Source organism: Eutrigla gurnardus (assembly GCF_963514095.1).
Source record: "Eutrigla gurnardus genome assembly, chromosome: 2".
NCBI classification, from domain to species: domain Eukaryota; kingdom Metazoa; phylum Chordata; class Actinopteri; order Perciformes; family Triglidae; genus Eutrigla; species Eutrigla gurnardus.
The window spans coordinates 19508083-19522302 of NC_139916.1; the positions used below are offsets into that span (position 1 = coordinate 19508083).

General features: G+C 41.9%; 1 protein-coding gene across 2 annotated transcripts; it reads left to right on the forward strand.

Annotated features, from left to right (window-relative positions):
• Positions 1-70: 70 nt before the first annotated feature.
• Positions 71-13193, forward strand: fancd2 (FA complementation group D2). 2 transcript variants are annotated; one of them, XM_084026452.1, is made up of 44 exons: positions 71-133; positions 388-448; positions 658-792; positions 894-961; positions 1043-1149; positions 1257-1317; positions 1419-1471; positions 1559-1637; positions 1808-1932; positions 2027-2114; positions 2206-2310; positions 2433-2533; positions 2656-2767; positions 2872-2907; positions 3209-3355; positions 3473-3607; positions 3708-3839; positions 4834-4941; positions 5039-5148; positions 5260-5314; positions 5811-5930; positions 6064-6137; positions 6231-6371; positions 6526-6626; positions 6732-6847; positions 6942-7050; positions 7149-7247; positions 7316-7410; positions 7489-7644; positions 7987-8103; positions 8326-8454; positions 8558-8676; positions 8794-8904; positions 9261-9391; positions 9473-9572; positions 9962-10084; positions 10207-10300; positions 10574-10645; positions 10912-10950; positions 11044-11118; positions 11607-11681; positions 12296-12442; positions 12524-12625; positions 12769-13193. In XM_084026452.1, exons 2-44 carry the CDS (start codon positions 388-390, stop codon positions 12853-12855), a joined length of 4350 nt encoding a protein of 1449 aa, XP_083882578.1. In that variant the 5' UTR covers positions 71-133; the 3' UTR covers positions 12856-13193. The 2 variants fall into 2 exon arrangements, with proteins under 2 accessions (XP_083882578.1, XP_083882579.1); XM_084026453.1 differs by having other exon boundaries at positions 2433-2530.
• Positions 13194-14220: the final 1027 nt, after the last annotated feature.

Sequence of the window (14220 nt, forward strand, 5' to 3'; positions counted from 1 at the left end):
ATTCATAGCTACCGCTCTCTGTTCATACACTCCCGGATGATGGTCCCTAACTGGTTGATGACGTGCAAATGTCTTTGGCGCGGAAGTTTGTTTTGTAGTTTGCTCGTCTGTGGATCGATTCGTCTATTAAAACGTATGTCTCTCTTCTAGCATTTCTCATATAATGTCGATACAACGTCTCCTACTTAAAGTGCGTCGTGTCTGTTAGTTATTGCATCCTTGGACTACCTAATACTCTCACTACAGTCGGTTAATTTGCTGTTGCGTCGTAGGGTCCCTGTGACATTCACTTTGTTTTAACAAACCGTTTGGTGGTTAGCTACCGTTGATGCTAGCCTGCTCTCTAACGTTAGCTAACAAACACATTCTGTCCCCTTGTTTCATCAGATGATGCGTAAAAAGCGGCGCCCCTCTGTGGACAAGGGAGAGGGAACAACTACGACCACTAGTAAGTTGTTTTATTGAAAGTAACATCACAGTTTTTATAGCTATGCGTCTCTATGGGGTTTCCTAGAGAGCAGAGTAAAATCAGTGTCACATGAGTATGACATCATCTGACAGGACCACTGCATGACGTCACACTGATGTGATCTCACCAACACACCAAACACCATGTCCCGCTCCCCTCTGTAAAGTTTGATTCACTTCTCTCCGTAGAGGCAAAGAAGAGTCGCAACACCGGCCGCCAATCAAAGGACCCTCCTCCAGAAGAGACAAACCAAAGTGTATTTGGAGTCTTCCTTCGTGAGGCTGGTGTCACGTTGAAACAAGGTGGCACATCCAATGAGATCGGTAAACATGAACTCCGTCCCAGTTTCAAAACAAACCATGAAATTAGGTTTAAAAATGAGGTAACTTCTGATTTTTCTTGTCCTTTATGGTTTCCCCTTTAGCCGTCGACCAAGTAGTTTTCCAAAAGAGGATACAGAAACAACTCCAGAAGAGTCCCAGATACCCCGGGGTGAGTACAGGCTGTACACCACCCCTTCACAAAATCCTCATTATCATTATTATTACGTTTCACTGAAATGTCTTTGCTCAGATTGTACAGGAATTCACTGCTGGACTGGAGTCCCATATTGAGGACACTGAGCGCTTTAGGAACTGCCTTCTTCCATGTGTCCCACGGTTGTCTGATGGAGACTCCGGGTGACTGTTACAAACACACACAATGCACAGTTACCACCAAGACCAAACCTGTGTGGGAAGTTGCCGGTATGGTGTGACATGCTGACATGTTTTCATCTGTGTTGCAGTTGTGTCAGCTCGTTCCAGGAAAGCCTGCTACGCATGTTGTTGGGGATTGAGATGCTGCAGGTCAGATTCTCTGCATAGATTCTTCCAAAGACAACTGCTTTACCTTTGACCTTTTAACAATAAGGTCTCACAGGAAAATCTTCTTTTCTTTTTCCATATAGACCTTCATCATTAACACATTGCTCGAGAAACTTCCTGAATTTATGTTCGATAGGTCAGTATTTCGTCACTTTACAGCATTTTAGCATTTGACACTTTTTGACGTTGTCTCATCATCGTTGTCTTGTTCTGTCCCTCCCAGCACTGGTGATGGAGGACTCAGTATTCCTCACACAATTGTTAACCAGCTGAAATGGCTCGACCGAATTGTGGACAGCAAGGTAGTCATTTCTATGATGATAGGTTGCATGGACTGTATGTCGGGCTGGTTCCAGCCTCTAAGTTGTTATTTTTCCAGACCTGCTCCATCAGACCTACAATCACGGGTTCCTCCCTCATGTCTAGATGGTGATGTGTTCATTTCTCCCCTCTTTGTGACCTGTTATTGCAGTCGTTGGCAGCGAAGCTCATGGAGCTGGTGTCAGTAGCGCCAGTGGAGGTTCAGCGTGACATCATTACCAGCCTGCCGGAGATACTGGAAGACTCCCAGCACAACGATATAGCCAGAGAGCTCAAGTATGTCCAGTGAATCTACAGATCTCTGGTCCTGATGTGTGGTTTCACGGTTGCTGGTTTTACTTACTACCATTTTCATCCCCGTACTCTGTAGCTCTTTACTCCAAGAGAACACTCAGTTGACTGTGCCCATCCTGGATGCCCTCTCCAGTCTGAACCTCACTTCCTCACTACTCACTGAGGTAACACACACACAGATTCTCGCACTTATTTTGGTGAATTATTAAAGGCCAAGTGAATGTTGCTGTGTTGTTACCTGTAACTCTCCATCAGGTCCGTGGAGCCGTTATGGCCACTTTGGCTGCTGTGCAACTGGAGGACCTACCTGTGGTGGTCAAGTTTATCCTGCATTCGGTCTCGGCCTCTGACGCATACGAGGTCAGATCTCAGAGTCACGTCCACCTCTTTTTGCATTTTTAAAACACAAGGTAGTCATTGTGCTCTTTATGTCTCTTACATTTAATTAAAAAATGTGGCATGTGTGTTTTTCCTGTGTGTAGGTGGTGTGTAATCTTCGTAAAAAGCTGGAGTTGGAGCAGTGTGTCCTCCCTCCTGTGCTGCAGGCCTCCCAGAGCTGCATGAAGAGCAAAGGATCAGCAGCGTAAGACAACTCTCAGCCACACCTGCCAATAATATTTATTCAGGAATCTGTTTGAAGTAGGCCAGTAGGATTTTGATACAACTTTATTCTTGTAAATTTAATCTAATGTGATTTTGGAACAGGTCCACTTCCACAGCAGCAGCTGGCAGCAGCCAGGACAGCGTTGCATTGATATTGGATGGCATCAAGTCAGCAGTGAGATTCCAAAAAATGATATCTGAGGCTTGGATCAAGGTGGGAAATGAATTCAGTATTCAAGCCCTCTTCCATTCATTTATTGATAAAGACTTCTTCTCAATTTCAGTGTTTCTTTCTGAACATGTGTTGTTTTTCATTAGTCAATAGAATCCGTGGACGAAGAGGAGGGCCACAAGGTGAGTTCAGGGTATCCCCTCATAAATTGTTTAGTGTAAATGTAGTCTAAATGTCTATAAAATCCAGGTCTATAAAATTAAGAAAAATTGTAAAAAAAAAAAAAAGAATCTATAAATTTTGACAGCAGTTGTAAGTCTGGCTTTCTATTATATATTAGCATAAACCATAGTGTTATCATCAAAACCAGTCACAAAGTTTGGCATTTTAAAATCATGTAAGAGATGTATTTTTATGTGTCATGTTTACGTGTGTGTGGGAATGTGACGCTGTCTCTCGTTAACATGTGCCGTGCCATGTCAGGTAATAGATCTGCTGGTGCTGTTCATCCTCCACTCCATCAATGCCAACCAGAGCCGTCGGGCGGCGGAGAGGGTGCTGAAGTTGAAAGTGAGGACTGGACTGATCCAGGAGGCTCTGCTCCAGAAGACCTTCAGGGACTACGCTCAGGTGGGTCAGTCCGCAGATGTATAAACGTTTAAATATAATGTCAGGAGCACAGAGAATTTTATCTTTCTATACTCTATAATTAATGTTAATGTTAATTCATTCATGATGATGCTCTAGGTCATGAGAGGCTATTTCCCGTCCATCCTGGCTCTGGCTCAGAGTTTGTTGCGCTCCCCTGACCCCTGTGTGGTGCCTTTCGGTGGACACATGTACCGACACTCATTCATAGCATTTGACTCTTACTGCCAACAGGTGCGTTTGGCCTTTTTAAATTGTGCATATGCAAATTGATCTTTTTGGGGTTTTATTGCACCTGTGTCATTTTAATTCCATCCTGGATTATGTTTTATAGGAGGTGGTGGGCTCTTTGGTGACCCATGTGTGCAGTGGTGTGGGTGGGGAGGTGGACATGGCTCTGGAGCTGCTCTGCGGCCTTGTAACGGAAAAACCCACAAAAATGGCCCTGTATGCAGTTTTTGTCAAGGTAAGGAAATTATCCATATATCCAAAGTTTGAAAATGTATAAATTACTCAAGGACTCAGGACCTCAAGGAAAACTTGCAGAATCTTGCAACTCTGCAGAATCAGGATCACGTTTTACAAATTTGAGGCCATATTCATAAAGCCTAATAATTCTTAGTATTATGCCTATGTTTTCTTAGAATTTTTCCTTACAGTTTAGACAAGATGAAGATAAAAGTGATTCACAAAGCACCTTAGCCCTTAAGAGAGCTCCTAAGGTGATAATACTGTAGTGCAGGAGTGGGGAGGACTTTTAAGAGACATAAGAGTTTCTGAAGCATAGGTGAAAATAGTAGAAAGACAAAGATCGGAGAAATATTCTCAAACGCTGAATGAGATAATGAAGCGCTACAGATTAGATGGTGCAGGATAATCTTTGTGGTCCATCTCAATAGAAGTGCATTCTGCACCCAACACAATAGCGCCAGAAATGAAAGTGATCAAAGCACAAAAAAGTGTAAAATTCAACAGTGTTCGCTGGTTTGTAGATTTACATGCCGGCCGATGTCGCTACTATATATACTGGTTAGTAATCACTGAAACTGATGGAAGTTGAGACATTTTCCCCTGTTAATAAATCATAATAAAGTACTGAAATTACCAGCATGGTAACATAAACGATCAACTGTCAGAATGTGAAAAGTCTACCTGTGTTTTCAAACATTGCATACTTATTTTAAAGTAGGCCTATGGCTTACAATTTAGTCAACAGACATGTTCGTTACATAATATTATATTCATAATTAATCGATTTCGCTGTCCATTCTATGCCCATTGTCACTTAGAATTGATTTAGTCTTTCTGGATCAACCAATCACACCTCTTGAAAAGAAAACGTCATTCCTAGCGAGGTAGAAGTGGAATCTGAGCTAGCAGAGCGACATGTGGCTTTCTTACAAAGGTTTTGTATCAAAGTGTTTGGTTTAGGTTTTAACTGAGAATAATGTTTGATTCAGGGAATCTTAGACTACATGGACAACCTCACACCCCAGCAGATCCGCAGACTCTTCCACCTTTTGAGCCGACTGGCCTTCGGGCAACAGCAGCAGGGATCTCACATCCAGGTGCACGTTCACAAGATGATTCAGTCCTTTTCGCCCATTGGCTGTGCTGCCATTTGTTGTCATCCTCACACCTGCTGACCTGGCTCTCTCCCCTCAGGATGACATGCACATAGTGATCCGCAAACAGCTTTCCAGCACCGTGCCCAAGTACAAGCGTATTGGCATCATTGGTGCCGTCATGATTGTAGGCAGCATGGGGGCCGTCAGGTAAAGGGTGTTACTCACAGGTGTAAGCCACATTTTCCTTGTTTGTTCTGGCACTTTGTCTTGATCACACTCTCTGCCCCCCCCCCCCCCCCCCCCCCCCCCCCCCCCCAGGCTTAAAGTGAAGGAGTCACAGAATGGTTCATTACCCCAGGAGACACTCAGACAGGTACATATTAGCTATTAAAATGCAAAGAATGCGTGTGTTGCAAGGATATTTCTTTTGTTTATTTTTATTTCAATATCCCTTGCCTCGTAATTTTGCATAGCCAAACATATGTCCACCTTTTATGTAATGTCCATTTGCTACCGAGGGGGGTTTGGGTAGGGTCAGTACCGTCTCAGGGCACTATTTGGAGTAAATAAATGATCCTTCATTATGTGGCTGTGAGCCTGTGCTCAAACTGCTGACTCATGTACAGAGTCGGTGTCTTGATTCAGCTACGAGTTTTCTCTTCAGTAACTAAACCTCACTGTGGAAAATGTCAACAAGAACATCATATCAGTAAAAAGAAATCCTCCTGACACAAACTATAATAAGGCACTTTATTATTATGAGTTAAGATTTGATTATTTCCATTCCTGTTCCACCTGCCAGAGTACAGTGATTGTAACTGAAGGTGTCTGGTCTTTATCTTTATGTCTGCGTGTTTCTCTTATTGCAGGTGACAGCCCTGTTGGAGCTGGTGAAGTCCAGCAGTGAAAGTTCACCTGAGGCTGCAGCTCTGTACTATGATGAAATGGCCAACCTGGTCCTGAGCTCTACTCTGGACCCACAGGTGCAGGTATGTTTACCATACGTCCTATCTTAATAGCTCCTACTATCGCCTCATTTATAATCTTTTTGACATGCATCTAATGTAAGACGCCACAAAGGCATGACTAAAAATTCCGGTTATGTTACTCTCCTAACAACAGGAAAACATTGCAGGGAGTGTCCTGGATGACTTCCAGAACGACTTTGTGGTGGATCTCGGGCCTGAAATCTCTGGGTTAGTGATGGACAGCCGGCCGCATAAGAATTCACTCGTTTTAACATGGAGGTATTCCTGCTGTCATTAAACCTTCCTGTCTGCCTATCTCAGTCCCTTTCCCTTTCCGCCCCGTGAGATGTACAACCTGGAGGAGGATAGTCCGGGACACATTGCCATCAACCTGCTGCCTGTACTGGCCAACGACATCCAGAATAAAGGGGAGCAGCAGAGTCAAACCGAGAAAGCACACAAGTGAGTCAACCCACTCTCACCACCTCCAAACAAATCATGTATTTCACTGGCAGTAGAGTCATATTAACAATTTTTATTTTGTAGCAGCTTACAAACATGCAACGTAAACAGCGACGTGTTTGACCTGTCCCTCTATGTATTTTTGCGGGGGCAGGCGAGTGTCTCCTCTCTGCCTGTCTCCATTTTTCCGCCTCCTGAGACTCTGTGAACAGAAACAACACCAGGGAGACCTGGAGGACATCGACGGCCTGCTGGGTGAGGAAGTGGAAAATAACACACGTCTCCTGGAAACCAGTTTGTTCTCATCTCTGTGGTTGTAAACGTATTTGTGTCCGTGTGTTTCTGTTTGCTGGAATGCAGGCTGCCCTCTGATCCTGACAGACATGGATGTTGTAGAGAAAATGCAGAGCCTGTCAAAAGCTGAGAGGGAGTTCCTCTGTACTTTGCTGTTTCACACCATCAACTGGTTCAGAGAGGTCACTGCATGTGGTTGAGTTTTTTTGCAAAACTTTTCTGAAAAGTAGGCAACATATGGGACTAAAGCAGTGTCTTACTGCTGTTTTCTGATAGGTCGTCAACGCATTCTGTGGACAAAAAGAAACTGATATGAAGATGAAAGTGATGACCCGTCTGCAGAACATCACATACCTTCAAACACTGTTGGAGAGTGCTTTGGCAGGTGAGGTTTCATCCATCCATACTGGGTATATCAAAAGCTATCATTATGCCACGTAGTGTTAAGGTTTTTGAAATAATGTATATTTTCCTCTGTTTCAGACACACCCGGCTTTGTTCCACCTGTTGCCAACTTCGATGGAGAGAGCACAGATGGGGTTGCACTTAGTTCTGCTGCTTCTGTGAATAAGGCAAAGAAAGGTAACCAATCTCTCTGAATAAGGGTATAAAAAGTTACATAACTGTCTAACTCACGTATGTGATTTTAGATGGAACGGGAAAGAAGAGGAAGGCCCCGGGGAAGAGTTCCTCAGAGGGCAGCTCTCAGCTTGAGGAGACGACTGAAGCACAAAAAACTCAGCAGGTAAACCGTGACCTCTTGTATTAATCTCTTTTTTTTTAATGTAACAAAAGTTCAAATGTTATTCTCCTTGTGTTAAAGGAGCAGCCGGAAAAAGAGAAAGAGAAAGAGATCCGGCCAGGTGTCAGCCTGGTTTCCTACAGACCCTTTTTTAGGGAGCTGGACATAGAGGTGCTTAGTGTGCTGCAGTGTGGCTTGCTGTCCCGCTCACTTCTAGACTCTGATCTTCACACCAAGGTAAGAAATAGGAAGTTTTCTTTTGAAAGAGGGTAGGCCTTTTATAGGATTTTTTATGAAATTATTGATTTTTTAAATTATTTTTTAATATCATGTTTTTTTCCCATGTTTTTATGTCTGGGCCTTGTTCAGACTGTCATCTGATATTGTATTTAATCAAGTCTTGCTTCTGAAATCTCATTCTGAAATCTGACATCCATTTTTGAAAGTATGGGGATTAATTCAGGTTCTCATGAACGGAATGTTTTTATGCCGCTTTAATCTATTGCACAAACATATGCACCACATATATCAATACAAAGGTTGTTGTTACATCTCCTCCACTATTCATCTGTGAATGAGGTGCGGGAGGAGGTTCTGCTGGGTCCTGCTGAGCTGGTGTTCCTGCTGGAGGATATGCTTCGCAAAGTGGAGTTCAGTCTGACAGCTGCCCCTGCCAAGAGACCTCCTTTCTTCAAGGTACAACAAAAAGTTAGCTAATGCAGATCAGACAAGTTATGAAAGCTCACTACTTGTGAGTGTGTGCAGGTCTTAGACCTGTTTAACAATGTCTGGGGAACGACAGTTTTCAATATTCATTTTTGTTTTCTTAGAGTTCTGGAGAAAGTACATTTTCTGAATCCGTCTAAAGGAATATGCAGGCTTATGAGACAAAACTTAATGACGTATTTTCTTGTGCAGGGAAAGAGCGATAAGAGCGTTGGATTCTCCCATCTCCAACAGAGGAACTCTAAGGATATTGCTTCCTGCTGCGTCCAGCTGCTGCCTGCCCTCTGCTCACACCTGGAGAACTGCCACAACTATTTTCAGGTAAAACCCCTGCAGGTGTGAATGAAGACCTAATCTCTTTTTGTCCAGTTATCTCTAAAAGGTTTGCTCAGTGCTTGTACACAATTGTGCATTATTTCCACAGACACTGCTGTCTGAGAACGACGGCGTTGTGGACGGACCTGCCACGGATGTCCAGCAGCACCTGCTGATGTCATCAGGCTACCAGCTGCTCCTGCAGGTCCTGAACACCACCTTCAGCTGGTGAGGAGGACCTGCTCTTTAAAATAACTCTATGAAATGTCAGAGTGCCTTTGGAAGAGTCCACGTGTCTGGCTCTGGTTTCGTTTTGTCTCTGAAATCTTCTCTTTGTACCTGCAGGTCTGGATTCAGCCAGCCTGGACAACGAAGCTTACTGAAGAAGGCGCTTGGAGTGATGGCCGAACGACTTAAAGAGGGGAGTGCTGAAATGACCCTGGAGCAGCTTGTAAAGTGAGTGGTGGTGATGATGATGACGAAGAGCAGCACAGTATACATTACTATATATTATGTTTTTTTAGTATTTATTTATTGATCTATTTCTTTATCACATTCAATTGTATTTGGTGACCTCTGTTAAAAACATAACATTTAAAACGGCACAATTCTCCAAATAAGTGAATAAAGAACAACTCTTTACAACACAATAGAGATGCATGTATTGTTTAATATACTGTAGCAAAGGGACATTTACAGTTTGTTCTAAAAGGAGCTCTTACTGTCAGAATTGTCTGATAACGTCATGTGCTATTTTTTGTAGTTTTTCATGGAATCAAATGTATATTTCCCCCCCGGTTCGCTCTGTTTAGGCACTGCTTTGAGTACCTAGTGAACTTCCGCAGCACAATGCCAAGCCTCAGCACAGCCCTGTGTCTCCTCCAGCTTCTGTCCACTGTGTCAGAGAAGGGAGGGAACCCTGCTGCCTACAGAGAGCAGACCGGTCAGTCTCGACTTAAGCCCTAAATCAACGTGTCTGCTATCCAATAAACCATGATGATACATTTCTGATTTTTCTTCCAAGCTTCCCTCGCGAAACAGTTCCTGAGTCAAGCCTGGTTGACAGCCAGCGGAGGGAATGAGCGAGGGAACAAATTCAATGAAGCCCTTCAGACTCTCCTGAGGTGAGTCTGCATGTCAAGAACATTTACATGCAAAATGTACAGAAACCAACCAGAGGTAGCTTGTACTGATACACTGGCAACGGAGTTTAGTTCATCACACATGCTGTATATTGGGATCGGTGTATATATGATGGCCATAAAGTAACACTAGGTTGCAACGTGGAAACGCCCTGTTGAAATTTTGTAATAATTAAAAATCATGTTGCCAATAACTGTCATATTTTACAAATGACATGGTGTGACCACCACAGAACGACGCTCACTAAATGAATTAAGTGTTCTTTTTGTTCTCCATTTTTCATAGTTACATGTTATGACTCACCTCGAAGCGTTCACACATACATAAAGCACAGATTGTGTGTTATCGTTTGTCTTTCTGCTCTCTGCAGAATTTACCTGGAGCGTGTCGCTGATGTTCTGAAGGCTGTGGAGGAAATAGCTGAAAAGGGAATTCCTGAGCTCCTCCAAGCATCAAAAGATGAGAGCTCTGCATCGTGGCCCACTCTCAACAGGTAGAGCCTCGTCTCCAGCAGTTCGTTGTGCTCGGTTGTCTCAGAGCAAAGTCCTCAGCAGTGTCTCCATATGGCTATTGTTTAGTTGTTGATTATTTCATCCCTTTTTCTCTTTTTTCCAGACAAACATTCCTGGTGTTCTACAAAGTGTTGATGGCAGTGCTGGAAAAGGCCACCAGGAAGATTCCTGCTAGCAAAATGGGTGACAGCTCTGAGGTCAGCCACTAGGTTCTCTTGTATACAGGAGCTCTGTTATTAGAGCCACAAAACACTGCTGCATCTACTTCAACCGGCAAATCAAAACATGACACTCTTAAACATTTGTGAATGCTGATTTGTTCAAATTCTGTGAGCTGAGATTAGCCTGTAGTTTATTTTTGCACACAAGTAATTGTTAGTTTCTCCTCAACTGCCTTTTTTCATATAATTCACGCAAGTGAGATCATATTGTGTTTGTTTTCACTATAAAAACATTTCACCTCCTTCAAGGCTCAGAGTGAGAAGCTGCTGACATGGAGCCTGGCTGTCAGAGATTTCCATATCCTGGTCAACCTTGTTAAGGTTTGTTCGCATCTATGAATGTTGTTTTTATTTAATTTTTTACTGATTTATGACATAATCTATTCCCAGCATTCAGCCAAGAACGGAACTTGATTCGTTTTAGCATATTTCAGTTTAAGTTAGACATGCGACTTTTATGGTTTTTATCATTTAATCTCATCACTTTTGTCCCACCTAATCTTTTATGTATGTGTTAGTCTTCAACAAATGTGTTTTAAGTTCAGTCTCATCTGCTCCTGTATTTGACCTCTGATCTGTTCCGCCAGTCGTTTGATTCCAGGCCGGTGCTCAATGTTTGCCTAAAGGTGAGTTGGTTGTGTTCGCTGAAAAAAAAAAGTCACATTCGGGTGAAACTGCTGTGACTTTCCACTAACTGGTTACAATGATGTTTTTGGTAGTATGGCCGACTTTTCCTGGAGTCTTTTCTGAAGTTGGGGATGCCGCTACTGGACAACAGTTTCAAAAGGCACATGGTACGCATGACGCATTTTGTCGCCTAATACAGCTTGTAAATGTCATATTAAGCTAAACATTTGTCTGTGAAATTGTATGTGAGAATGACCTTTGAAAAATAGACAGTAGTCTTTAATAGCTGACCATGACGGGCAAACAACAAACAAATAAAGTACACTTTACTCAATGAAATTAGCCGTATTCCTGGTTTAATACAAGCAAAAGTCAATCATCTTTTATAGACTACTAATTAACTCCTTAACAATGTAATCTCCTAATGCCGTTGCTTATTTAGACAAATAGATGTTAAAATACAAGCCCAGACCTTCAGAAGATATAATTTGTAATGTGTATAATTTGCTTTATATCTTTATAAGTGCATGTTTACTTCTTCTGCTTCCCTGTACAATTCAAAAGTTGGTTTGCACTGGAAAACCGCTGAGCACAGAAAAAAAACATTCTGGGTTGTTGTATAAAAACATGCAACATGATGCATTGTCTTTTTAAGGAGGATGTCCAGAGCCTGCTAAAAACCTTCCAGCTCAGCACCCGGCAGCTCCATCACATGTGTGGATATTCTAAGGTAGCTACAGATCACAACGCATTTTCATTTTTGTATTTCTTTAGATGGAGACGTCTTGTTGCATGTTCTGATGCCAAATCTACCAACACAGAAGTACATTATAGTCGTGCGGAACTCGAGAAACACAGCAAACATGTTCATCCTCAGACCCCTAGGAGGTCCTCAGAGTTACTGCAAGGGGTCCCGAAATGATTTGATCCCAAACTATTTTTCTTCCTAAAATTGAAATATGTCCAAAAATACACCTTAACATGAATACAAACTATATTAAGCAAATGTAAATCTTTCTATTTGTTTAATATTATGCTGAGAAATTATAATGTAGAAATGCCAAAATAGAATTAAAATATGAATCTGGCAGCAATTATTATTTTAATGTATTAGCACTGTATACATACATAGTTACAAAGTATTGTTACACCTGGCACTAAAGGCTGCACTACACATTGTTATTGGCCCGGTTTAATAAGGAACACAATTATATAAGATATGTAATAGGGCGGCCCTCCACCGGGTCACTATAAGCCTTGGGGACCCTTGGCCTGTAAATATTGAAGACCTCTGCTCTGGTGTTCTCTAACTTCGTAGCCTTGTCATTATGTGTTGGCGCTCAGATTCACCAGGACACCAGCCTGACCAACCATGTGCCAGCCTTAAAGAAGAGCCTCGAGCTGTTTGTTTACAGAGTGAAGGCCATGCTGACACTCAACAACTGCCAGGAGGCGTTTTGGATTGGCAATTTGAAGAATCGCAACCTGAAGGTACAACATTATTGAAGTCCTAGTATGTCTCTGTTCATATTTGAGTCATTCACTAACACAAACACAAACTATATGCTACAGGGTGAAGAGATTCTTTCCCAGCAGTCACAAGGAAGTGAAGAGGAAGAGGAGGAGGAGGAGGAGCAACGTTCACTGCTGCCTCAGGACCAGTCGGAGGATGAGGTACTTGTTATTTCCAGACTTTATATGGATACTATATATACGTTGATATGGTGTCACTTCCAAGACCCTGTGTTATGTAGTTTCTCCCAAATGATACTCCGCACAACATGTTTGCATAATGTTTCTCATGTGCTTGTCATCAGGCCCTGGAGTCGGACTCTGAGGAAAGTAAGATTGTGAACGGAAAGGAAGATGTGGATCAAGATGATATTACTGATGACTCCGACTAACTGACCATTAAACTCTTCACTTTTTTTCCGGCCCCACCCCCATTTTGGGATTTCCTTTTTTGAGGTTTCAAATGCCAATTGCATTTTTGTGTCTTTTTCACTTTCTGAATGTATTAAATGTGTATGTGCTTCAACATGTTTTCTTTTGCTGTTAAAGATAAAAGAAATGCCTAATAATAAGGCAGGGTTCGTTAATGATGTGCTACATGCTTTATTGTGTTTGTTTGCTTACAAAGTCAAATATATGTTGTTGAGAGATTATTTCAGTCTGATTTGTCATCAATATAAGAACATTGACACAAAATCCCATAAAGATGGACGACACTGATGACCTTCAGTTTTAAATAAAGTCAAGTTATATCTTTAATACCTCCTGCAGACTCATTTTTGAACAAGTTTTAATAGGATTTGAAAGATGATTCAAACTCTGTACACAAAAGTCACAATTTATAAAAACAAATGTACGCAATGCATCTCACAATCATAGTATTACATGAAAAGCTTGAGTAAACTCATCAATATCTCTAGCTGTTTTATTCAGTTGTTGTTGAAAAGAGTCTGTCTGACTCTGGCATCATATATCCCATTTCTCTCACATGATGATTAAGATGCACAACATGATCGATTTGGGTCGAAGCCATAATTACACATAAAATATATTGGACTCAGTCCAGCTCAGATCCTTGCTCAGGTCCTGGTCCTGAGTACAACAGGGAGGACCTCTGCAGAAACTCAACTTAGATTGCCCAGGGGCCACTTTTGCTCTGTAACAAGAAGCCGGGCCCAGTTAATAAACACATTACATTTAGGCCTTAAACCAAACCTCAACTGGGGGTTCAGGGAGTTCCTTCCTTGGCACTTCTTTTAAAATATATATATAAACAAGCTCTATTAGTCTATTTTTATGTAATTCTCTTATGTACTTGGCATGATATTTAGATTCAATGAACAAATCCCATTGTGATTGAACATACCGGTATTTTAATTGTGAATTTGAAAATTGTTGGCCAGTATATTGGCCATATGTTCCAATCAATCAGTTCTATTGTATACACCAATAGGCCTAATATACTTGCAGCTGTGTATCCAACAGCATGCTTAGTAGTTTTCTGCCCCCTAGTGGTCAACCGTATATTAATGCAGCTTTAAATCTCGTCAGGCAGATTTAACATCACTCAGCTTTGAACATTTTGCAGCGAGCAATGAAAGCTGTCATGTTTGCTTTGAAAGTCTGTCACACCACTTATGTTGGGGAGTCACCTCAGTTAGATATAGTTACTTTGTAGTCACATTTAATTGGTCACTTAATTAGTGACCAATTAAATGTGACTACAATCCTGATTCTGTCCTAACATGTTTACAGAA